Below are 25,988 nucleotides of genomic sequence, written 5' to 3'. Positions count from 1 at the left end.
AGAATTTTGGCACCTAAGGACTCTGTCCAAACCTGCAAAAGAGATGATCAGACCACAGCATGGTCTCTGGACACACAAGACAGTGTCCTTAGGATGACCCCAGGCCCTCATTTAAAATGCCTGCCTGGGCAAAAATAAACAAATGGGACCTAATGAAACTTAAAAGCTTTTGCACAACAAAGGAAACTATAAGCAAGGTGAAAAGACAGGCTTCAGATTGGGAGAAAATAATAGGAAACGATGCAACAGACAAAGGATTAATCTCAAAAACATACAAGCAACTCCTGCAGCTCAATTCCAGAAAAATAAATGACCCAATCAAAAAATGAGCCAAAGAACTAAACAGACATTTCTCCAGAGAAGACATACAGATGGCTAACAAACACATGAAAAGATGCTCACCATCACTCATTATCAGAGAAATGCAAATCAAAACCACAATGAGGTACCATTACACGCCAGTCAGGATGGCTGCTATCCAAAAGTCTACAAGCAATAAATGCTGGAGAGGGTGTGGAGAAAAGGGAACCCTCTTACACTGTTGGTGGGAATGCAAATTAGTACAGCCACTATAGAAAACAGTGTGGATATTTCTTAAAAAGCTGGAAATAGAACTGCCATATGACCCAGCAATCCCACTTCTGGGCATACACACCAAGGAAACCAGATCTGAAAGAGACACATGCACCCCAATGTTCATCGCAGCACTGTTTATAATAGCCAGGACATGGAAGCAACCTAGATGCCCATCAGCAGACGAATGGATAAGGAAGCTGTGGTACATATACACCATGGAATATTACTCAGTCATTAAAAAGAATTCATTTGAATCAGTTCTAATGAGATGGATGAAACTGGAGCCCATTATACAGAGCAAAGTAAGCCAGAAAGATAAAGACCAATACAGTATACTAACACATATATATGGAATTAAGAAAGATGGTAATGATAACCCTATATGTAAAACAGATAAAGAGACACATATGTACAGAACAGACTTTTGGACTCTGTGGGAGAAGGCGAGGGTGGGATGTTTCAAGAGAACAGCATTGAATCATGTATATTATCTAGGGTGAAACAGATCACCAGCCCAGGTTGGATGCATGAGACAAGTGCTCAGGCCTGGTGCACTGGGAAGACCCAGAGGGATTGGGTGGAGAGGGAGTTGGGAGGGGGGATTGGGATGGGGAACACATGTAAATCCATGGCTGATTCATGTCAATGTATGACAAAAACCACTACAATGTTGTAAAGTAATTAACCTCCAACTAATAAAAATAAATGAAAAAAAACAATAAAAAGGAAAAAAAAAATGCCTGCCTGGGAAAGCACAAAGCTGCCTGGAAAATTCACTGTTTGTTCTAGCCAACATCAGAGGTGGCCCTTGATCTCTCTTGCTTAGAGCATTTACGGAGTCCTGGCAACAGTGATGTGTATCTCTGGCAACTTACAAGTGTCTCTTTCAAGGACCAAGAGCCATTTCTTTGAATGTGATCATCATGAAGGAAGGAACCTCTGTCTCCCAGTCTGCGTAGGGGGGTGACTTACATAAATGCCAGCTGGCAGACAAACGGCCTGGTTGCAGCAATGCTGCAATTTCCCACTTTTTTGACTCTGCCGAGCCCTAGCTTTCCCCCTCCTTTGCGCCGCCTTTGATCACCCTGGGCAAATAGGCATGGAGCTCAGCTGTTCCAGGAACATCAGGCTGTGTTCACCTCTGACACTTCTTTCTACTCCTTCCTGTTTCGTGCCCACATTGAAGCCATCCTTTTGTTCCGCTGTTGTTGCTGTTCAGTTGCTTAGCCATGTCCGACTCTTTGCGACCCCATGGACTGCAGCACGCCAGGCCTCCCTGTCCATCACCAACTCCTGGAGTTTACCCAAACTCATGTCCAATGAGTCGGTGATGCTATCCAGCCATCTCATCTTCTGCCACATTCTCCTCCAGCCTTCAACCTTTCCCAGCATCAGAGTCTTTCCCAATGAGTCAACTCTTCACATCAGGTGGCCAAAGTATTGGAGCTTCAGCTTCAGTTAACGACTCAGATCTCTGGATCCCACTGTACTTTATGTCTCATTTTCTCATCAGAACAGAACTTCATGTTGGTAACTTTCCTCCTATTCTCTTTTCTTTGAAGCCCAAGCCACACAAAGCTAATTTTCCTGGCTTACTCCCAGTGACTTAATAACTCCCCAAAGATTTCATCCCCTTCAAATGTGTTCTGTTTTTAAAAGGGCCAGTTATTTTTTTTTCAGAGTAAATATTTAAAAAAATTTTTAAAATAAAATGATCAGAGCATATGCAACTTTTTAGTTTTTTAGATAATGATTCTACTGCTAAGGCGCTTCAGTCGTGTCTGACTCTATGCGACCCCATGGACTGCAGCCCACCAGGCTCCTCCGTCCATGGGATTTTCCAGGCAAGAGCACTGGAGTGGGGTGCCATTGCCTTCTCCAGTGCACAGAGGATTTATTTTTAAAAATTTTGAACTATAGTGGGAAGTATTGTGGCTCAGGAAGAAGATACCAGCTTGGGAGATGTGAACTCTGAGGTCCTCATGAAACAACAGTGGAATCTTTAAAGGCATCTAAACTCCAGGATATTCAGTCTTTCCATGAGTGAAATGGGAGCACACACTGCCTCAAGTCCCTTTGTAAGTAGGCAAGGTCTGCCCGGTATTGCACAATATTAAATGGATCCATTGATCCAGGTGATTTCCAGACTTTGGCAGCTTTTTAAAAAAATCCTTTTCATTTTTTAAAAGATTAAAAATATTTTTGACTGCACTGTGAGACATGTGGGAGCTTAGTTCCAGAGTCTGTGCCCCTTGCGTGGAAGCATAGTCTTAACCACTGGACTGCCAGGTAAGTACTCTGGAACTTTTTAAAAATAAATATACATTAAATTTTTTTTGTTTAAGTATAATTTACTTATAATATTGTGTTAGTTTCAGGTGTACAACAATGTGATTCAGTTTTATATATATATCTGTAAATATCTATATTCTTTAAAAAGTTTGTTTCTATTATAGCATTATAGTTTATTACAAGATATCAAATATAGTTTCCTGTGCTATATAGTAAATTCTTGTTTATCTATTTTAATATATGACAGTGTGCATTTGTTAATCCCAATTTATCCTGAGCCCCTACCCCTGCTCTAGACCTTTGGAGCTTTAATTCTCAATTGTTTTAAATAGTGTTGCCCTCAATTATCTTGTGATGAGTCTAAGACTGTATTCTGTCTATTGCTTACCAGCATTTGAATCTCAGTTAACCTATGAATCTCAAGTGTGTCTTGACAGTTAACTGATGGCTGATTGGTGATGGCAAGAAGTGCCAGAGGCAGTTTGTCATAGTGGTGAGGAGAATGGGCTCTGAAACCCAGACGCAAAGATTCTGTGCAGAGGGAGTGGTGAGGGTGATCACGCCACTGATCCAACTGAAAATGCTGAAAGTGCAGCTCCTCCTTCCACAGGGTATTTGCACAGTTAAGAAAGTAAACATGGAGGGTGGAAAGATAGATGAGCATCTCTGTGTATGCGTGTCTGTTTGCAACAGGAAAGAAGAATAGAAAGGTGAAAATTATTGTTTATAAGTTTCCTTTAGTTTTTGCTTTTGGCAAGAATGAGTTCAAGACCCCAAACACTGCTTTAGAGACAGGTCCAGGGATGAATCGAGAGAGTGACGTTGACATGTACACTGCTGTGCGTAAGATAGACAGCTAGTGGGGGGCTGCTGGATAGCACGGGGGTTCAGCTAGGTGCTCTGTGATGCCTGGAGGGGTGGCGTGGGGAGGGGAGGTATGTATGCATGTGGCTGATTCACTTTGCTGCACCGTGGAAACCTAACACAACATTGTAATTATATTTCAATTAAAAAATAAATGTACTACTCATAAAATAAACCCTCATAAAAGCAAAATGATAACTTCTAAAGAATGTTTTAATCTAAATAATAAAGTTTAAAAAGAATAAAAAAAAAAAGAAAAGAAAAAGGGCCAGGGAAACCCATTCTGGTAAAACAGGCTAGGGAATTCCCTGGCCATCCTGTGGTTAGGACTCCGTGTTTTCACTGCTGGGGCCTGGGTTCGAACCCTGGCCGGAACCTACGATCCCACGAGCTGAACGGCTCAGCCAAAATGCAAAACAACAGTAGCAAGCAAAAAGCGACATCCCCCAACCAAAACAGGCTTAATGAACCTCATGGAGCCCCCAGCTTGCGGGGCTCCCCACCCCCTCAACTGTCCACCAAGCGTGTGTCACCCGGGCCCCGCTGACGAGCTGACCTCTCTCTGTTCCTCAAGCACCCTTCCGAATACTGAAGGGCTAATTGCACTGCGTCTCCGAAGTTTTGAGTTTAATGCCCAGCATCCTCTACCTTTCAGGAGCATTATTACCATTCAGTGTATTTCTGAAATCCACAAGATTTTCCAAGCTGGTAGTGCTTAGATTCCACACACGGGCACACAGACACAGATGTACAATCAGACACACAGGCCCGCGCCCCGAAGCCCCAAAATAATGCCACTTAAAGGTCCTGACCTCTAACTCCTACCTGAGAAGTAGTGCTGGCCAGCTGGTGGCATACACTGATCTCAGGAGTCAGCGATGCTCGTGAACAGTCCCCTTCAAGATGGCCATGCCGCTGGGGTCGCAGCACAGTGTCTCTTCTCCTGCTGCAAAGGCAAAGGGCAGGCTCCAAGAATCGCCTCCGCGCGGTCCTGACACCCACCCTCTGGTGCCGCTGCCCTGAGCCCCTCAGCCCCCGGTGAAGGAGGGCGTGCTTCCAGGTGTGACTGTTCAACTTGTGCAGCCAGACTTTCCTAATGGGATGCCCTTCCCTCGAGTCTTATTAAGAAATTGAACACGCACGGGGAAAGGTATGCGAACGTGCACAGTTTGGTTTTGAAATTCTCCTAGGGCGGGGGGGGGGGGGGAGTGACTCCTCTTAGATCTTCGGATTAGGACCCAAATAGCTTTACCTGAAGGGCTCACGGGGACAGACAGGATTCTGTCTCCTTAAGAGGTGGGAACTTGGGGAAAATGAATAGAACTCCTTGGAGGGTGTGTGTCAGCTTATTTCTTTTCATTTCCTTCTTTCTTTTTTTAAGGCAGGCAGTCTGCTTGTCCTGACAGTGTACATAATCAGATGCATCATAGAGACTTGGAGATGCATTTCTTCATGTTTCCCCCCAAACTTCTCATACAAAGAAGGCATATAAACAGACAAAAGATGGGTTGGGACAATTCATCTCTAAATATTTACTGAGCGTCTCCCTTGTTCCAGACCCTATGAGTCCCCAAACTCCATTTACCCCTTCCTCTTATTTTCAATATCATTTTTGAAACCTTGTCTCTCAACATATATCCATGGATTGTCTCACTTGGATATAGGGCACAGCTTCAACTCAAAATATCTAAAATAGATCTGATCATTGCTATCAAGAACTAAATACATCCAGCACTTCCCTGATGGCCCAGTGGCTAAGACTCTGTGCTCCCAAAGCAGGGGTCCCAGGTTCAATCCTTGGTCAGGGATTAGGTTCCACATGCAGCAACTAATTCTTCCCACGCCACAACAAAAGATCTGCGCGTTGCAACTGAGACCTAGGACAGCCAAATAAACTAATAAATATTTTTAAAGAACTAGGACTTCCTTGGTGGTCCACTGGATAAGAATCCGCTACTAATGCAGGGGGTCTGGGTTCCATCCCGGCTCTGGGAAGATTCCACAGGGTGTGGGGAGTTATGCCCGTGGGCCACAAGTACTGAAGCCCCGGAGTCTGTGCTCTGCGCCAGAAGCCACAGCAGTGAGCAGTCCGCGCGCCACAGCTGGAGGGTAGTCCCGACTTTCCGCAGCTAGAGAAAGGCCGAGCACAGCAGTGCAGGCCCCCGGCAGCCAAAAAAAAAAAAAAAAAAAGGAAACCTAAATCCTTCTTTCGGTGTACCTGGCACCATTACTCTGCTTGTCACAAGAACTCAGTATTTCTGAAATACCTCCGACACTTCCCTTTCCCCCCTTTTTTGGGGAGGGGTGGTCTTTTGCAACCCTTCTTGAATCAATTGCTTTTAGGTTTCTTTCATCATTTGCAATCATTTCTTCCTAGTTTATTTGGAGAGCTTGTCAGTTCCCGCTCTAATATTCATGCTCTTGTGCCATCCCCTTGCCTGTGTGTGGACTGGACTTAGTCAACTTGCTTCTAATGAAGGGACGTCGGCAACAGTGATTGCCAGCCCCTTTCCAGATGAGGCTCTAAGAGCCGGTGACTTCTGCCTTGCTGACACACTCTTCTTCTTGTTTGCGCGCTCTGGTGAAGTAAGGTGCCCTGTGAGAGACGCCCGCGAGGGTCAGAACCGGGGGATGACCTCCAGCCACAACCAGGGAGGAACTGCAGCCCCCAGGCCAATGGCTCACGATATGAGTGAGCTTGGAAGCCGAACCTTCCCCGGTCGAAACTGGTGATAAGACCGCAGCTCCCAGCTGATGCCTTGACTGCGGCCTTGTGAGGGATTCTATGCAGAAGATGTAGCTAAGCTGTGCCTGGATTCCCAACTCACACAAACTGCGACTTAAGAAATGTGTGTGGGACTTCCCTGGGCACCGGGGGTGGGACTCCACCTGCTAGTGCAGGGCACACGGGTTCCCTCCCTGGTCGGGGAGGGCGCTACGTGCCGCAGAGCAGGTAAGCCTGCGGCCGCAGCTGCTGAGCCCACACTCTGGAGCCCTCAAGCCCCGACGACTGTGCCTGCTTGCCGCAAGCACTGAATCCCGTGTGCTCTGGAGCCCGAGCCCCACAAGAGAAGCTGCCACAAAGACGGGCCGCTCGCGCACTGCAGCTAGAGAAAGCACACGTGCAGAAACGAAGACCCAGCACAGCCATAAATAAATAAAGACAAAGAAATGGGTGTTGGTTTAAGTCACTAACTTTTGAGGTAATGTGTTATGCAGCAATAACTCGCTAACATCGTACTGAGCTGATAGTCTATTTTCTAGTGAGAGCTATGTGGACAATGCTCTCTTTCAGACTCGAAAGACAAGTTACGTAACAGTAACAACAGCAGAACTCTGCAGATCTGTCCAGGGTAGGGTTTTGTGCCTGGAATCTCACGGTTGCTTCAGTACAGTTTCTGTGGTGCTGACTACACTAGCATCTTGGAAACAAAGCTGAAACAACCTGACGCTTCTTTGAATTTTTCAAAGACATTCAGAATGACAGGATCACTCCTGAATCAGCCCACTTGTGTATATAGATACATTTATTTGCTTATGAAAATATTGTGGAAGGTTAAAATCAATGATCCTGGGGTAGGAAAAAAAATCACAAATGATAGGGGTCAAATATATGGAATGTGTGTAGGATAAACTAGAATCAGTTCAATATCTATAGTTCCGTAAGAAGATGTCCCTACTTGGAGAAAAAATATGTATATATATTAATTCAAGTAATTATTTGATACCGTGGTGATAGATAAGTAAATTTAATGGTGTTCTGAATTCAATTGCTTTTCCTCACTGTGTTTTATCAGGTTGTTTTGAATGTTGTAAATGGCCCAAGTCAGCTTCATGAACAACTTTAGCTAGGTTACAGTCGTTTGTGGGATCCTACACTTGGGAATGGGCTTCCCTGGTAGCTCAGCTGGTAAAGAGTCTGCTAGCAATGCAGGAGACCCCAGTTCGATTCCTGGGTGAGGGAGATCCCCTAGAGGAAGGCATGGCAACCCACTCTAGTATTCTTGCCTGGAGAATCCCCTGGATAGAGGAGCCTGGCAGGCTGCAGTCCTTGGGGTTGAAAAGAGTTGGACAGGGCTGAGCGACGCACACACACTTGGGAACACAAATTCTGATGGTACAGATCTTTGATTATTTAAAATTTTGCCCAGTCATAACAGTCTTGCTCAAGGTAAAGTCAACAGAGAAGTAGGGAAAAAGACCTCTTTGTGAGAAGTATAGAGGATGTGGACAACAATGGTACCAGAGTAAAGATGGAACCAGGGCGTAAAGGAGGGTTTGTTCTACAGATGGATCCAACTGAAGACAAGTATATGTCTTTACTGGGACTTTAACGCTTGGAGGAAGAATGTCTCATCTTGGAAAATAATTCAGAACATTTTTGAGTGGTGGAAATAGAACACTGGAAAGGACAATAAGAAAAAGACGCTCATCTCTTTAGGAGCCTCTGTATTAATAAATGTTCACTTCAACAGGCATTCCCAGGTGGCGCTGCTGGTCGGGAATCTGCTGGCCAATTCACGAGATGCAAGAGACGCTGCTTCAATCCCTGGGTCAGGGAAGTTAAGTTTCTTTATCTCATGGCTCTTTCCCTTCACTGTGGTTCTCTGTACATTCCAAGTGTCCAGTACTCCTTCCAGCAAACATGTCTATGTATTAAAGAGAATCCTGAACACAATGTCCCAGTCCTTGTACTCTGATCCGATCATGATTTCTTAGCAATGAGTCATAAATGTCAAAGAGATTTCTAGCACTCAGCATTTTTATGTTCTCTCCTCTTCCTTCTGGGTGCAGAGGTAGGTTACATTCTCCAGACTTCCCTTGCAGTTAGTTGGGGCTAAAGGCTAGCATACAGTCCGGTTTCAGGACTGGCTCAAATGGACCCCTCTCCTGTGTATGTATATATATTTGATCACACCAAGCCGTTTTCAGGACCTTAGTTCCCCGACCAGGGATTGAGCGACTAGACTGCCAGAGAAGTCCCTAATATTTATCTTTGAGTTCTGGTATTATCTTGTCCTCACAGACGCTAAACCCTTTCTGAATGCCCTAGCTGTTTCTTCAGTCTCCGCATGGCCGCCTTCATCTCCTGGTTCCTCAGGGTGTAGATCAGGGGGTTCAGCAGAGGGGAGATGACAGTGAAGGTCACAGAGACGGCCTTATCGGTGGGGAGGGCGGAGAAGGGCCGGGCGTAGACGTAGATGCAGGGCACAAAGTGGAGGGTGACCACCGTGATGTGGGCGGTGCAGGTGGAGACGGCTTTCCCCCGGCCCTCCCCGGAGTGCGACCTCAGCATGGCCAGGATGACTGCGTAGGAGATGAGGAGGAAGAAGAATATGAACCAACTGACTAAGCCGTTGTTGGAAATCATCAGGACCTCAAGGACAGCCGTGTCAGTGCAGGCGAGTGTGAGGACCTGGGGGACGTCGCAGTAGAAACCGTCCAGGACGTTGGGTCCGCAGAAGGGGAGGGGCAGGAGCAGGGAGATCTGCACGATGGAGTGGACGAAGCCCCCCGCCCAGGAGGCCGCGATGAGGGCGGCGCAGCGCCCCCGACTCATGATGCTCAGATAGTGGAGTGGTCTTGAGATGGCCACGTAGCGGTCAAAGGCCATCACCGAGAGGGAGAAGACATCCGCTCCCCCGAGCAGGTGAAAGAAGAACATCTGAGAGACACAGCCATTGAAGGAGATGGTCTTCCTCTCTGACAGCAGATCCGCCAGGACCTTCGGAGCGGTGATGGAGGAGAAGCAGATGTCCAGGACGGAGAGGTTGCGGAGAAGGAAGTACATGGGGGTGTGGAGGCGAGAGTCCCAGGTCACCGTGACCATGATGAGGAGGTTGCCCAGCAGAGTCGTCACGTACACCAGAAACAAAACGGCGAACAAGACCCAGCTGAGCTCTCGAGACTGGGTGATGCCCAGGAAGACAAATTCCTTCACTCTGGTGTAATTTCCCTGATCCATGGGCTCATAGATTCTTTTTCAGAAATATCTCTGGAAGAATAACAGCACAGTTAGAGCATGTATTAAGAGATCTACCCTTGTCTTTTCTGTCACTTGGGTTTCGGTGTTGGCCTGGGAAGTGCTTTATTTTCTGTGCAGACTCTGTGCCTGCAATTCTGTATGCCATCATGAGAGAGAAGATGACCCACGTTTCCGATGACAGTCGTTTGAGCAGCTCGGTTCTATCACTGTGGCCACTGAAACACAGGTGACAGCTCTGTGAACCTATTCAGTTCTACATTTACTATAACATGCGACACTTGCAATGATAAAGAGTAAGCATACATTTTAGGACACGTAAAGAATTTGGGTTCTCAAAAGACATCACTGTGAGAATTAAAAGGACCCTCAAATGGAAGAAGATATTTACAATACTTATAGCTGAGAAAAGATTGACATCCAGAGTATGTAAACAACTTCTACAAATCAGTAAAAGGAGACAGATGAGCAAAGCAGAAAAGGCCAAAGACAGGAACCAAAACTTCACTGAAAGGCTTTTCCTGGTGGCTCCGTGGCGAGGAGTCTGCCTGCCAGTGCAGGAGACATGGGTTTGATCTCTGGTCGGGAAAGAGCCGGCTCGCCATAGAGCAGCTCAGCCCGTGAGCCCCAAGTATCGAGTCTCTGCTCCAGAGCCCGGGAGCCGCAACTCCTGAGCCCGAGCACCCTAGAGCCCACTGCTCCACGGCAGGAGAAGCCGCCGCCAGGAGGAGCCCTCACACCACAGCTAGAGCGGAGCCCCCGCTCCCTGCAGCTAGAGGGAAGCCTGCGCCGCAAGGAAGGCCCAGCACGGCTGAAATGACAAATGCAAATTTATTAGAAAAAAAATTCACACCCGAGTGCCCAAAAGTGGATTCAGCTTCATTAATTACCAGGGAAATGCAAATTAAAATCACAGCGAGAAATTGCTGTTAATACACAAAATGATATCATGAAAAGTTAGAAATCATGAAAAGTATCAAGTGATGGTGAAGCTATGGGACAGTTGGAACCCTGCTGGTGGGTGCTGTTTGATTATATCTGCTAATACTGATCTCTACATCTTTATTAGCTATTATTTTAAGACAGAGATCTATATGTATCTCTCTGTCATCTATCTACCTATCTCCATCTTAAGAACAATCTATTCCGTTCTTACGACATATGGACATATGTCTACTGAAAGACATATCCTAGAATATTCATAGCACTGTTTATAATTGCCTCAAACTGCAGAATGGCATAAATACCCACTAACAGTAGAAAAGATAAATTGTTAAATTCACACACTGCTACATAGTAGTGGGAAAGATCTCACTACATGTAACAACATACACGAAGCTCACAAATATGTTGAGCCAAATGATCCAGGCACAAAAGATACACACACTCTCATTTTGTTCATACAAAAAACCAAGATGTACAAAAGGGAACATGAAACAGACTTTTGAGGTGCTGATAACGTTCTGTTTCTTTGATCTGGGTACTTGTTGCAAAGATATATTCAGCTTGTGTGGAAATTCATCAGACTCCAGGCTTATGTACATTTTTCTATATGTATGTACATTGTACTTCAGTAAAATGTTAAAAAATATAAACATATTGTAATGATTTTATAATATTTTAGTCTCATGTGTAATGACTGAATTTCATTTCAAGGAAAATTTAATTGACTACTCAGGATAATTCCCTGGAGAAGGAAATGGCAACCTGCTCCAGTATTTTTGCCTGGGAAATGCCAAGGACAGAGGAGCCTGGTGGGCTACATACAGTCGATGGGGTCACAAAAGAGTCAGACATGCCTTAGTGACTAAACAACAACATTTTCATAATTATTATCTTATAACAAATAAACTTATAACCTTTATCAAATAGAACCTGAAAATTATCTTATCTTTCTCCCAACTGTCTACTTTGAAAAGTAAAAGTGAAAGTGAAGTCGCTCAGTCGTGTCCGACTCTTTGCGATCCCATGAATCGCAGCACGCCAGGCCTCCCTGTCTAGCACCAACTCCCGGAGTTTACTCAAACTCATCTCCATCGAGTCGGTGATGCCATCCAGCCATCTCATCCTCTGTTGTCCCCTTCTCCTCCTGCCCCCAATCCCTCCCAGCATCAGGGTCTTTTCCAATGAGTCAACTCTTCACATCAGGTGGCCAAAGTATTGGAGTTTCAGCTTCAGCATCAGTCCTTCCAATGAACACCCAGGACTGATCTCCATTAGGATGGACTGGTTGGATCTCCTTGCAGTCCAAGGGACTCTCAAGAGTCTTCTCCAACACCCCAGTTCAAAAGCATCAATTCTTCGGTGCTCAGCTTTCTTCACAGTCCAACTCTCACATCCATACAGGATGATTGGAAAAACCATAACCTTGACTAGATGGAACTTTGTTGGCAAACTAATGTCTCTGCTTTTTAATATGCTATCTAGGTTGGTCATAACTTTCCTTCCAAGGAGTAAGTGTGTAAGTGTCTTTTAATTTCATGGCTGCAATCACCATCTGCAGTGATTTTGGAGCCCCCCAAAATGAAGTCTGACACTGCTTCCACTGTTTCCCCATCTATTTCCAATGAAGTGATGGGACCAGATTCCATGATCTTAGTTTCCTGAATGTTAACCTTTAAGCCAACTTTTTCACTCTCCTCTTTCACTTTCATCAAGAGGCTTTTTAGTTCCTCTTCACTTTCTGCCATAAGAGTGGTGTCATCTGCATATCTGAGGTTATTGATATTTCTCCCGTCAATCTTGATTCCAGCTGTGCTTCTTCCAGCCCAGTGTTTCTCATGATGTACTCTGCATATAAGTTAAATAAGCAGGGTGACAACATACAGCCTTGACGTACTCCTTTTCCTATTTGGAACCAGTCTGTTGGTCCATGTCCAGTTCTAACTGTTGTTTCCTGCCTGCATACAGGTTTCTCAAGAGGCAGGTCAGGTGGTCTGGTATTCCCATCTCTTTTAGAATTTTCCAGTTTATTGTGATCCACACAGTCAAGGGCTTTGGCATAGTCAATAAAGCAGAAATAGATGTTTTTCTGGAACTCTCTTGCTTTTTCGATGATCCAGCAGATCATCACTTGCTGGCGATAGAAGTAAGGTCCGATGCTGTAAAGAGCAATATTGCATAGGAACCTGGAATGCTAGGTCCATGAATCAAGGCAAATTGGAAGTGGTCAAATAGGAGATGGCAAGAGTGAATGTCGACATTCTAGGAATCAGTGAACTAAAATGGACTGGAATGGGTGAATTTAACTCAAATGACCATTATATCTACTACTGTGGGCAGGAATGCCTTAGAAGAAATGGAGTAGCCATCATGGTCAACAAAAGAGTCCGAAATGCAGTACTTGGATGCAATCTCAAAAATGACAGAATGATCTCTCTTCGTTTCCAAGGCAAACCATTCAATATGACTGTAATCCAAGCCTATGCCCCAACCAGTAATGCTGAAGAAGCTGATGTTGAACGGTTCTATGAAGACCTACAAGACCTTTTAGAACTAACACCCAAAAGAGAGATCCTTTTCCTTATAGGGGACAGGAATGCAAAAGTAGGAAGTCAAAAAGCACCTGGAGTAACAGGCAAATTTGGCCTTGGAGTATGGAATGAAACAGGGCAAAGGCTAATAGAGTTTTGCCCAGAGAATGCACTGGTCATAGCAAACACCCTCTGCCAATAACACAAGAGAAGACTCTACACATGGACATCACCAGATGGTCAACACTGAAATCAGATTGATCATATTCTTTGCAGTAAAAGTTGGAGAAGCTCTATACAGTCAGCAAAAACAAGACTGGGAGCTGACTGTGGCTCAGATCATGAACTCCTTATTGCCAAATTCAGACTTAAATTGAAGAAAGTGGAGAAAACCACTAGACCATTCAGGTATGGCCTAAATAAACTCCCTTATAACCATACAGTGGAAGTGAGAAATAGATTTAAGGGACTAGATCTGATAGACAGAGTGCCTGATGAACTATGGATGGAGGTTTGTGACATTGCACAAGAGACAGGAATCAAGACCATCCCCATGGAAAAGAAATGCAAAAAGGCAAAATGGTTGTCTGAGGAGACCTTACAAATAGCTGTGAAAAGAAGAGAAGTGAAAAGCAAAGGAGAAAAGGAAAGATATTCCCATTTGAATGCAGAGTTCCAAAGAATGGCCAGGAGAGATAAGAAAGCCTTCCTCGGCTATCAATGCAAAGAAATAGAGGAAAACAACAGAATGGGAAAGACTAGAGATCTCCTAAAGAAAATTAGAGATACCAAGAGAACATTTCATGCAAAGATGGGTTCGATAAAAGACAGAAATGGTATGTACCTAACAGAAGCAGAAGACATTAAGAAGAGGTGGCAAGAGTACACAGAAGAACTGTACAAAAAAGAGCTTCATGACCCAGATAATCACAATGGTGTGATCACTCAGCTAAAGCCAGACATCTTCAAATGTGAAGTCAGATGGGCCTTAGAAAGCACCACTTCGAACAAAGCTAGTGGAGGTGATGGATTCCAGTTGAGCTATTTCAAATCCTGAAAGATGATGCTGTGAAAGTGCCGCACTCAATTTGCCAGCAAATTTGGAAAACTCAGCAGTGGCCACAGGACTGGAAAAGTCAGTTTTCTTTCCAATCCCAAAGAATGCTCCAACTACCACACAAATGCACTCATCTCACATGCTAGTAAAATAATGCTCAAAATTCTCCAAGCCAAGCATCAGCAATACGTGAACTGTGAACTTCCAGATGTTCAAGCCGGTTTTAGAAAAGGAAGAGGAAACAGAGATCAAATTGCCAACATTCACCATCTACTTTAGGTCTTCCCAAATTCTTGTCTTATGCAGTTACCCTGCTGTAGTTCTTTCTCTGATTCTAGTTTTAATTCCTGTATTCCCCCATCTCCACCCCTTTTGCTTTTCTAATCTTAGAAAGTCTTATAAATTAGTTGCTCAGTCACATCTGACACTTTGCAAACCCATGGACTGTAGCCTGCCAGGCTCCTCTGTCCATGGGATTCTCTAGGCAAGAATACTGGAGTGGGTTGCCATTTCCTTCTCCAAATCTTAGGAAAAAAATCCTTTAAATAGCACAGTTCCCCAGGCAGTATTCTCCTTTTATTCACACAGAAAAATAAGATAAGAACCCCTTTTTCATTTCATTGCCATTAGTGCTTGTTGTTTATGTCAACAACATGGAGTGATAGGAATAATGTTATTGATAAGAATAAATGTTCAGAATCATGATCACAGAAAATTTCAGCTCTCAAGAATCCTAATATTCCCCACAATAACTACGTATCATAACCAGTGGAGAAATCATTCTCAAAGCCTTTGGTTTACCCGGAACATAAAAATATTTTAGTTGATGACAGCATCTTATTATAGAATCTTTCTTTCAAATATTGGAGTGATAAGTGAATGGTTTTCAAATCTTCTGCTCAGGAAACCACTGTGACAAGATTAAGAGCTTCTCTGTCAACTGTTCTCCCTTCCTTCTTGCTCCTGTTTTTCTTCCCTATTTCCATTTTCTTTCCTTCCTCTATATTCCATTTCCATGGCTGTATTAGGGTTCTCTAGAACCCCAATAGAGAACCAATAAGATCTGTATTCATATCTGTATCCATCACGTACATGGGGCTTCCCTGGTACCTCCATTGGTAAGGAATCCGCCTGCGAAGCAGGAGGCCCCAGTTCGATTCCTGGGTCTGGAAGATCCGCTGCAGAAGGGACAGGCTGCCCACCCCAGTATTCTTGGGCTTCCCTGGTGGCTTCCGCCTGCAGTGTGGGAGACCTGGGTTTTCTTTTCTTTTTTTCCTTCCTCTATATACCATTTCCATGGCTGTGTTAGGGTTCTCCAGAAACAGAACCAGTAAGATCAGTATTTATATTTGTATCCATCATATGAATATATGTATATATGTACATACATATATACACATATGCACATTTAGTGAAAGAGAGAATTATTATGCAAAATTGGCTCATGCTGCTATGGAGGCTGAGAAGTCCCCCAGTCTGCCTTCTGCAAGCTGGAGACCCAGGAAAGCTGAGAGTGGAATTCAGTCTCAATTCAACAACCTGAGGACTAGAGGAGCCAATGGTATAAAATGGTGAGATGGCCGAACTCGAGCTGTGAGGCCAAAATAAGGGGTCCAAGGACTTCCCTGTCCGTCCAGTGGCTAGGACGCCACACTTTCATGCCAGGGGCGTGGGTTTGATCCCTGGTCAGGGAACTAAGATCCTACGTGCTGCACTGTGTGGCCAAATGTAAATAATAAAATGGAAACTGGAAAATTTTTTCTTTTCTCTTTTTATCTTTCTTTCTTAAAAAAAAAAAAAACCAGAATGGGGGTTACATTTCTCCTTCCTCCACCTCTTTTGCTCTATTGGGGTCCTCAACAGGTGGGGGGATATCCACCTACTGGGGGACGGGTGACTAATCTGATTTATTGAGTCCCCAAATCCAAACGCTAATCTCATCTGAAACAGCCTCTCAGACACACCCAGCAACCAGGTTTAATCTGAACCCCTGCGGCCAGTCCAGTTGACACATAAAAGTAATCATCATAATGACATTAAATGGTGACTCTAACAAGATCCTCTCCTGAAGGCATTTACAGTTAAGACAAGAAGCATGTTGCAGCTTGTGGAATCAGCAGAAAGAAAAGTGAGGCGGTGCAAAATCACGGGGAGATATATGAAAAAACGTCCCACTTGGACATAGAATATTTGCAAACCTTGTCCAAGAGGCCTGCTGGGACAGTATCACATCCTACACTCCCATTTTGGATACACCTTTGTGGATCATCTGGAGCATTTATGCAGTTTGAGACTGACCACTTCCTAGCTGGTTTGACCTTGGGCAGGTTACTCAATAGTAGTACCAAACTCATGAGAAATACATGTGAGGTTCATAGGACGTTAATTAGAGTCAGTTCTCAGCCTGCATCACTAGAGTTGATTTACAATACGGTGACAGTTGGGCATGAACTTAGGCAAACTCTGGGAGATGGTGAGCGACTGGGAAGCCTGGCGAGCTACAGTCTGTGGGGTCTCAAAGAGTTGGACACGACTTGGCGACTAAGACCTACCTCATAAGCAGGGTTCTTCTAAGGGGGAGGTGAGACCGCATGTCTGTTTTGCAAACTAGAAGCTGTTGAGGAACCTGAGTTGCCAGTTGCTACCCCGTCTCACCAGCTTCAGGCTCATGCTGTTTCCTTACGCAAGCCAGGTCCCTTTCGGGGACTTGACCAAGAGTGGGTCATCTTGCCACCAACCCTGTGATTCAAAGCCCTCTTCCCATCACTTTGGAATAAGTGCAAAATGCCATTTATCCTCTAGGGAAGTTTTTTTTTTTTTTTTTTACACAGCGATTTAAACTAAGGCATATGTTAAAAAAAATCAGAGTATTATATCCCACACCTGCTTATAACCATAGGTAAGTTTATCTCTGTATGCAGTCATAAATATAGGTATTCATACTAAAAAATCTTTACAGAAAGAAAATAAACTATAACCCTCACTTTGAAACCCAGTCATCTGGATATTTGGCCTCGGGGTGGGGTGGGGTGGAATGGGGCGGGAGTCCAGACAGCTTTCAAGGTTTCAGCATTATAGAAATGTTAGCAGAATAATGGAGCTCTGCTTTGCTAATTTTTTTCTTGCTCTTTGTGAATATTTATGTTCATTTTATTGCTTCTAAAACTCATCATATCCATGTGAAATAAATATCATTATCCTGGTCTTATAGATGAGGAGACTGAGGAACAGAAAGATTAAGTAATTTGGTCAAGATCTCACTGCTGGTAGATCCATGTCTACCATCCATGTCTCCAACCAAGATTTGTCTTAATCCAAAGACTCATGCTATTAACTACTGCAACTATACTTTTTCCTGGTGTTGATCAGCCCTTCTCAGGAAATCCTGCAGAGAAAAAAAATCTTTTGCAAAACAAGTGAAAGTAGAACGTGGGTGTGAGATGGTGAAGGTAGAAGCCGGCACACAGTGAGTGAAAAGTTTGACTGAAAGTAACTTACATGAGAGGATGTCATAGTGACTTGGAAAACAATGCAGAGTTTGATAAGCAGACTTTGCATTTTTCAGAGGTACCTTCACCAGGAACCTGTGTCAGCCACATAGTGTTCCAATGCAAGGTGCAGAAATGAGTTCCCAGTAGCATAACCTCAAACACAAATTCCTCCTGAAAACCATGAATCTTGTGGGTCCCTAAGGATGCTGTCTTTGTTCAGAGTGAGAAGGATGCTTTGAAACTGTAAGATTATCACATTGCATTGAAACACAGGCACAGGAGCGGGGTAGTGGATAAAGAAATACAATTGGGGGGAGGGGTAAATTCAGAGTTTGGGATTAACATATACACATTACTATATATAAATTAGATAACCAACAAGGAGCTACTGGATAGCACTGGGAACTAAATATTTTGTAATAATCTATAAGGGAAAATAATCTGAAAAAGAATATATATATATATGGAAATGAATCACTTTGCTATACACCTGAAACTAACACAACATTGTAAATCAACCATACTTCAATCAAAAAAAGAAAAAAGAAATATAATTTTTTTGTGTTTTTACAAGGTGAAAAGGATCATGGAGTTTTCTTAGAAATTCCCACAAGGGGACCATCCTTTGGAAATAAGCTTATCAGACACCTTCAAGTCTGCAAACTCAGGTTACCTTCCAGCTCAGTTTCCTACTAAGCGTGCTGCCCCACTCCCTACATTGAGTTGAATCTCAGAGAGGCCCCCGTCACAATTTTCTCTTTTTCTGTGTTGAAAAGCATCTAGTCTTGATTGAATCCCCCCAAATTTTAGGCACATTATTCATATTCAGTAGCACACAAGAGTACAGATTAGCTAGCTGTTAAAACACCTTACTCAAAGCTTTCCAAATTCCGTTTCCAGTCAAGAAGCAAAGCTTGCCAGAGTGCATATACTGAATTAGGAACTGCTGTCCTGGAGAGCAGTTTTCCCAAGGCTGTTGCCTCCAGAGAGCTGGGGTATCAGCACCTTCTCAACTACCTTGAAAACAATTCAAATCACAACATCTTACCAAGTAAAAAGGTTTCATGTCCTTGGAGCCACCTGACCTTCTATTTTGCAAGCCCCAATTCCCTTTTTCCTAATAGTGAAAAGCTACCACTTTTCTTGGCTTCATTAAGAGTTTGCTTTCACTAAGAATATTCTACATACTTACACCATTTCTGAAAAGTCAGCAGTTTTTCAGTTTTAGTTCACATCCGCCAGCACTAATTGACTGACTCAGTCTCCAAGGGAAAAATCGATCTTCTTATGACACTCCAGCTGCATCTTAGAAGAAGTTGGTTCTGGGGAAATTCTGCATTTCCTGGACAGCCTACCTGAAGGCTAGTGATTTTGCTATGTTTTTCCTTCAGGTGGGAAATGGCAACCTCGGGAAATCACGTCCTCCTGTCTCTTCCTGTTGCCTCACAGCACCTTGGCCACCTCTATTAGTCCCCAAGCCACAGCCTAATCAAGGGTCCGCAGTGGGAACGTTGTTGGGTATGAATGCAGAAGCTAAGTGGCCAATTCAGTGGTGCTCTTGTGGGACTCATTAAAGGGTCACCAAGCCCTCTTTCTCTCTCTCTGTCTCCCTCATCCCCGCTCTGACCCATCTCACAGGTACCTGCAGAGACACTGGTGAACATCCGGGTCATGTCCTTTTCTCTAGAGGAAGCACGCGAGACAGTGTGTTCCCTCCTTGGCTTAGGAAGAAAACATTCTCTGAAACCACACCATGGATCACGCTACTTTCTTCCTCAACAAAATTGGTTTGCTTGCTCAGCTGCGAAATGAAACTTAAGTAAAAGGGCAACAGTAGAAAAACCAAAGCTCTGTGGCCACAGTCAGGGTAGCTCTCAGAGACCGTATGGCGTAGATTATAGATGCAGTTTCTTTTCTCAAAAATTAATTAATTTGGCTGCACCATGTCTTAGCTGCAGCACTGAGGATGTTTGATCTTCATTGTGGCCCACAGGATCTTTTATAGTTGCGGCATTCGGGATTTTTTTTTTTTTTTTTAGCTATAGCATGTGGGATCTTTGGTTGCAGCACATGGCATATTTAGTTGCAAGCATGTAAAATCTTAGTTGTGCCATATGGTATCTAGTTCCCTGACCAGGGATGGAACCTGGGCCCCCTGCAATGGGAGCACAGTCTTAGCCACTGGACCACCAGGGAATTCCCTGCAATTTCTGTTTAATGTGACATAATGTCAGCCCTATATGATTGTTTTAATCTACATCTCTGAGGTCTGAGCCTAGGGAGGTAGCATGGCGACAGTTCTTGATATTCATCAATTTAGTTACTTCAGAATTATTTTATGGCATCGGGTTCATGGGTACCCAGAGATGTTTATCATTAAAATGCTTGATTAGAAGGAGTGAGGTAGGAAAGGGTAGTTTGAAAGCTATGTATATGACCTATGGTGGTGAAAGTCACTCAGTCATGTCTGACTCTTTGCAACCCCATGGATTATAGTCCATGGAATTCTCCAGGCCAGAATACTGGAGTGGGTAGCCTGTCCCTTCTCCAGGGGATATTCCCAACCCAGGGATCCCGCATTGCAGCTGCATTCTTTACCAGCTGAGCCACAAGGGAAGCCCATGTATATGACCAGAGTCTGTTAAATTTTCTATGGCTCTTAGCAATAGAGCTTAAGCAATAATAACAACTGATTTAAATGGGAAAAATGCAGCCCAGCTTATGACTTTTATGTCAACCAGAGAAACAATAAATCTTGGTATAATGAGATGCAATTGCTTTCCCCTTCTCCGGGGTTATTGAATCAGGTTATACCATGTTTTTAGACACAGTTGGAATAAGTGTCAGGGACAGTGGTGTGGCTGGGGTTCCTGAGTTCCTGTCCCCTGGGGACTATGCTTCTGCAATACAGAGACTCACACTCCATAGGTCCAGTGCCAACGCGGTGATAAAACTCTGATGTGAGTGAGTCGTAAGAAGGAAAGGGAAGGATGCCTTTGCATGAAATGGGCTATAAAGTGCTTTGTGGTATGCATTTTTCATAAGCAGTTTCATAAAGAAAAGCTTCGGGAGTCTAGAGACCAGGGCTACCTGATCAACGTTAGCAGGAGTGTAGGAGTGGTGACGACAAGTATGGATTATTCTTAGAATTTGCAGGCTGGGTTAGTACTGTGAAAAGTTAGAGCTGATTGATCAGGCGGCAGGAAATGACCAAGTGAGCTAGTTAGCTCGTGGGTCCTTATGAGGTCAGCCCAGATCCAATGAGGGGTGGGAAGGAAGTCTGTCTTTAAGACTCACTGTGTGTACTCAGCTGGGCAGCCCCAGGGACACAGCCTCTCAGGCTTCTCTGTCCACGGAATGTTCCGGGTAGGAGTAGTGCAGCAGGTTGCCACGCTCCGATCCATGGTCTTCTTCACCTGGGGACTGGGCCCGAGTCTCCTAGCTGGCAGGCGGATTCTTTAGCACTGCGCCCCCTGGCAGGCCCCCTCAATCCACACCATCCTTTGGCTAACTAACTTCCTCAGGGCTTTCTTTCATCAGCTAGGGTCTGCCTTCTCGGTCTGATCCCTTATCTCTACTCTCAAGGCCAGAGCTTATCTTTGAGCCATTGTTTTCTTTTGCTCTCTTGTGCTATACTGCATCAGCTTCAGGGTAATGCTTCAAGCTATGTAAATAGGAAGTCCTATTGTCATGCCATTGAATGTCATGCTCAACATTCAGAAAACTAAGATCATGGCATCTGGTCCCATCACTTCATGGGAAACAGATGGGGAAACAGTGGAAGTGTTATAGCCACGCTTTCTGGGAAACAAACTCACTCAGAAGGACAATGCAGGTAGTGGAGTTCAGTTTATTATACCGGCGGGCCCAAGGCAGCATTTGTGAAATGTTCTTAGCCAAACCCTGACCAGCATTTGTGAAAATCTTTTATACCCAATGTGTACGTGTCCAAACCCACCAGCCCAAATCCCTTGAGGCTTACAAAGGAAGGGTAAATACAATCACAATAACCCCATCATTCAAGTGTTATGTGTTCAAACAGTTAATAATCAATAAGCCTGTGGTTACATTCCAACTAGTTAATAACTGATAAGCCTGTGGTTACATTCCGATAGATACTGTCTGAAGGCAGGGGTGATTAGTGTCTATTTTCTCTTAGGTGATGAGTAACCTGGATACGATCTTCAAGATTCCCCTGTCCGGAGGGGGTCTTATCCTTCCATTGTCCTTCCCACAGGCACAAAGCAGAGTTCAGAGCCCACTGGAGAGGTGGCCAAGCACGATCAGCACAGACAGGCCTGAGATGAAGTCCAGGCCCTATGAATTCCTTCTACAGAAGCACTGTCAGATTTTATTTTTTGGGGGCTCTAAAATCACTGCAGATGGTGATTGCAGCCATGAAATTAAAAGCCCCTTACTCCCTGGAAGGAAAGTTACGACCAACCTAGATAGCATATTGAAAAGCAGAGACATTACTTTGCCAACAAAGTTCCGTCTAGTCAAGGCTATGGTTTTTCCAGTGGTCATGTATGGATGTGAGAGTTGGATGGTGAAGAAGGCTGAGCACCGAAGAATTGATGCTTTTGAACTGTGGTGTTGGAGAAGACTCTTGAGAGTCCCTTGGACTGCAAGGAGATCCAACCAGTCCATCCTAATGGAGATCAGTCCTGGGTGTTCATTGGAAGGACTGATGCTGAAGCTGAAACTCCAATACTTTGGCCACCTGATGTGAAGAGTTGACTCACTGGAAAAGACCCTGATATTGGGAGGGATTGGGGGCAGGAGGAGGAGGGGACGACAGAGGATGAGATGGCTGGATGGCATCACCGATTCGATAGATATGAGTTTGAGTAAGCTCCGGGAGTTGGTGATGGACAGGGAGACCTGGCGTGCTGCAATTCATGGGGTCACAAAGAGTTGGACACGACTGAGTGACTGAACTGACTGATTGCCATGCTTAAGTGACATAAAGCTAGAATTAAAAAAAATACATTATTATTTGGCTGCGCTAGGCCTTAGTTGCAGAGGCAGGATCTTTGCTCTTCATTGCAGCATGCAAGATCTTTTTTTAGTTGCAGGCATGCAAACTCTTAGTGACTTGTGGTTCCCTGACCAGTATTGGAACTCCAGGCCCCCTGCATTGCGAGTGTGCAGGCTTAACTACTGGAGAGGCTTAACTACCAGGGAAGTTTCAGAACGCTAGAAGTTTTAAGATGATAGCTGCTTTGAATTCAATGTACATTCCCATGTTTTCCACACTATTTTTTCCCCCTAATAATGATGAATATGGGCCATATAGGAGAAGAGTGTAACAGGCTGATGGGGGACAGAATGTGTGTTAGGAAGAGCAAAAAGGATCATATTAAAATGGACCCATTTGTGGTTTTTACTGTATATGGACAAAGTAGTTAGCTGTAGGAGATTTTTGACTATCTGCTTTATGCTTTCTAAGCTTTCTGCATTTTAGGTAATAAATATACAATAAGTGTAATTTTATTTTATTTTAATAACTATAATTTTAAAATAAAGTTATTTTCATTTTGGAAAAGAGAGAAGCACAAACACTAATATAAAAAAATAAATAAATAAAATGGACCTGTTTGCCTCTGACTGAGCATTTACTATCTGCCAGGGATTGTGTTTCATATATGCCATCGCCTGCTAACCTTCACAACAACTCAAGGAGATCGTATAAGTACATTTGGATAGGTGAACTGTTACCTATGAAGGGTTAAAGTAACTCAAGGGACTTCCCTGATGGCCCAGTGGTTAAGAATCTGCCTGTCAGAACAGGGGACACGGTTGATCCCTGATCTGGGAAGATCCTACATTCCAAGGAGCGACTAACCAAGCCTGTGAGCCACAACTACTAAGCCCACTACCCTGGAGCTCACGCTCTGTAAAAAAGAGAAGCCCCTGCAAAGAGAAGCCCATGCTCTGCTTCTCTGGAGGGTAAACTAACTGGAGGGTAGTCCCTGCTCACCGCAGCTCGAGACAGCCTGCTCACAGCAATGAAGACCCAGCGCAGGCAAAGTAAATAACTAAGAAAGAAAAAAGTCAAATGAACTCAAGATCACACAGTTGATGGGTGGCGGAGGTAGGATTCAGAGCCAGGTTTGTATAACTCTGAAGTTAGAGCTCTCAGCTGCAGTGCTTTACTTTTTACGTTGCCCATATTTACAGACAAAAACGCTAACCTATGCTGCCTCTTCACAAACACTAACAGATTGAAAAATGGACAATCTGGTTAGAGTTTTATCTGTCTTTCTCTCTCTTTCCAGTGGGAAGAGTGTAAATCCTATCTGAGTTTGGCCCTGGAAAGGTTTGCAACTGAAAACTAGCCCTTGAATAAGGAGAATGGGTTACTCTTTGTGTAGGATCCCTGAGGTTCTGCCTGCCTTTGTCTAAACTTATGAGAGTGTGAATCTGGCATGTCTGGTTCTGCATAAGGTAAATGCCTTGAGGCCATGATGGGAAATCTTCCCAAGCTTCTTTATTCTGATAGGAATCTAGGGGTACAGCCGTTGTGTACCTTTGAGGTGCTCAGTAGGTTGGGAGCCCAGATGGAGTTTAGCTCAGCAGAACAAACTCCTTAATCTGTGACAGGCCATATGTATTCATATACGTGTATTTCAGGGGCACTGATCATGAGACCTTTCTAGAAAAGCACTGCAGTTTGGTATGGACAGCTCCAGTAATGAAGTAAATTGCATTCATATGGGGAGAGCAATGACTGAGTATCTGAAGTATCTGAGTATCTGAAGACTTCTCTCTGGAATTAACTCGAGATAAGAGCTTGACCAAGTCACTCTATCTTTGTTCTTCTATTTACTTTTGAAAAAGGGATTAGATTCAGTCGGTCTCTTCATCTGCCATGTAGCTTTCATGATTGACACATTGTCACTTTAGTCTTTGAGTAAAAACACATCGAAAAACTTAATCCTGTAACACTGATACTGTGTGCTCACCAGAAGCTTGGGTTATCAGTAGTCTATTAATTTAAATTGCAAAATAAAGTGTTGCCTAGTACGTGCAGTTGGTTTACTGACAATATATTTGAGTATATAAATATGACTCTATGGGAAAAATAATGAAAGGGGTCCTTGCTGATGAAGAACTTGGAAAGCCTTACTCTACTTCATTACAGAAGGCCCGAGTCTTCCCCTCAGCCTCCGCATGGCCGCTTTCATCTCCTGGTTCCTCAGGGTGTAGATCAGGGGGTTCAGCAGAGGGGAGATGACAGTGAAGGTCACAGAGACGGCCTTATCGGTGGGGAGGGCGGAGAAGGGCCGGGCGTAGACGTAGATGCAGGGCACAAAGTGGAGGGTGACCACCGTGATGTGGGCGGTGCAGGTGGAGACGGCTTTCCCCCGGCGCTCCCCGGAGTGCGACCTCAGCATGGCCAGGATGACTGCGTAGGACACGAGCAGGAAGACGAACCACAGGGTGGTGACCAGGCCGTTGTTGGAAATCATCAGGAGCTCGAGGACAGCCGTGTCAGTGCAGGCGAGCGTGAGGACCTGGGGGACGTCGCAGTAGAAACCGTCCACGACGTTGGGTCCGCAGAAGGGGAGGGGCAGGAGCAGGGAGATCTGCACGATGGAGTGGACGAAGCCCCCCGCCCAGGAGGCCGCGATGAGGGCGGCGCAGCGCCCCCGACTCATGACGGTCACGTAGTGCAGGGGCCTGGAGATGGCCACGTAGCGGTCAAAGGCCATCACCGAGAGGGCGAAGATGTCCGCGCCCCCGAGGAGGTGGAAGAAGAACATCTGCGTGAGGCAGCCGCGGAAGGAGATGGTCTTTCTCTCCGAAAGAAGGTCCACCAGGGCCTTGGGGGCGGTGATGGAGGAGAAGCAGATGTCCAGGACGGAGAGGTTGCGGAGCAGGAAGTACATGGGGGTGTGGAGGCGGGACTCGCAGCTCACAGTGACCGTGATGAGGAGGTTGCCCAGCAGAGTGGTCACGTACACGAAGCATAAAAAGAGAAATAGGACCCAGCTCAGGCCTGGGGACTGAGCAAGCCCGAGAAACACAAATTCACTTACTCTGCTACCGTTTCCCAGCTCCATTGGATCATGTGTCCTCTTCCTGTATACCCGGGAAAAATGAAAAGTGTTATTTCAGAGAGTGTTCGCCTAACTTACCAGAGTGAGGTTTAGAGAGTCAGGTATTAGGTCTAAACACTAGTGAGATATTTCACCCGGTGGATATCTGTTCTGGGGTTACGGCTCACATGAGCAAAGTGATCCCTC

At 44.7% G+C, this 25,988-nt stretch overlaps 2 protein-coding genes across 2 annotated transcripts; both read right to left on the bottom strand.

The window, feature by feature from the left end:
- Positions 1–8,761: 8,761 nt before the first annotated feature.
- On the bottom strand, positions 8,762–9,697 carry LOC110122597 (olfactory receptor 4D9). Its single transcript, XM_020870107.2, has one exon. It carries the CDS (start codon positions 9,695–9,697, stop codon positions 8,762–8,764), a length of 936 nt encoding a protein of 311 aa, XP_020725766.2.
- Positions 9,698–24,869: 15,172 nt separating this feature from the next.
- LOC139036968 (olfactory receptor 4D11-like) lies at positions 24,870–25,805 on the bottom strand. The gene has a single exon (XM_070472816.1). It carries the CDS (start codon positions 25,803–25,805, stop codon positions 24,870–24,872), a length of 936 nt encoding a protein of 311 aa, XP_070328917.1.
- Positions 25,806–25,988: the final 183 nt, after the last annotated feature.

The sequence above is a fragment of the Odocoileus virginianus genome, chromosome 10 (genome assembly GCF_023699985.2).
Source record: "Odocoileus virginianus isolate 20LAN1187 ecotype Illinois chromosome 10, Ovbor_1.2, whole genome shotgun sequence".
Classification (NCBI taxonomy): domain Eukaryota; kingdom Metazoa; phylum Chordata; class Mammalia; order Artiodactyla; family Cervidae; genus Odocoileus; species Odocoileus virginianus.
Note: the sequence above shows the minus strand (reverse complement) of the source record. Positions and strands in the feature narration are given on the sequence as shown.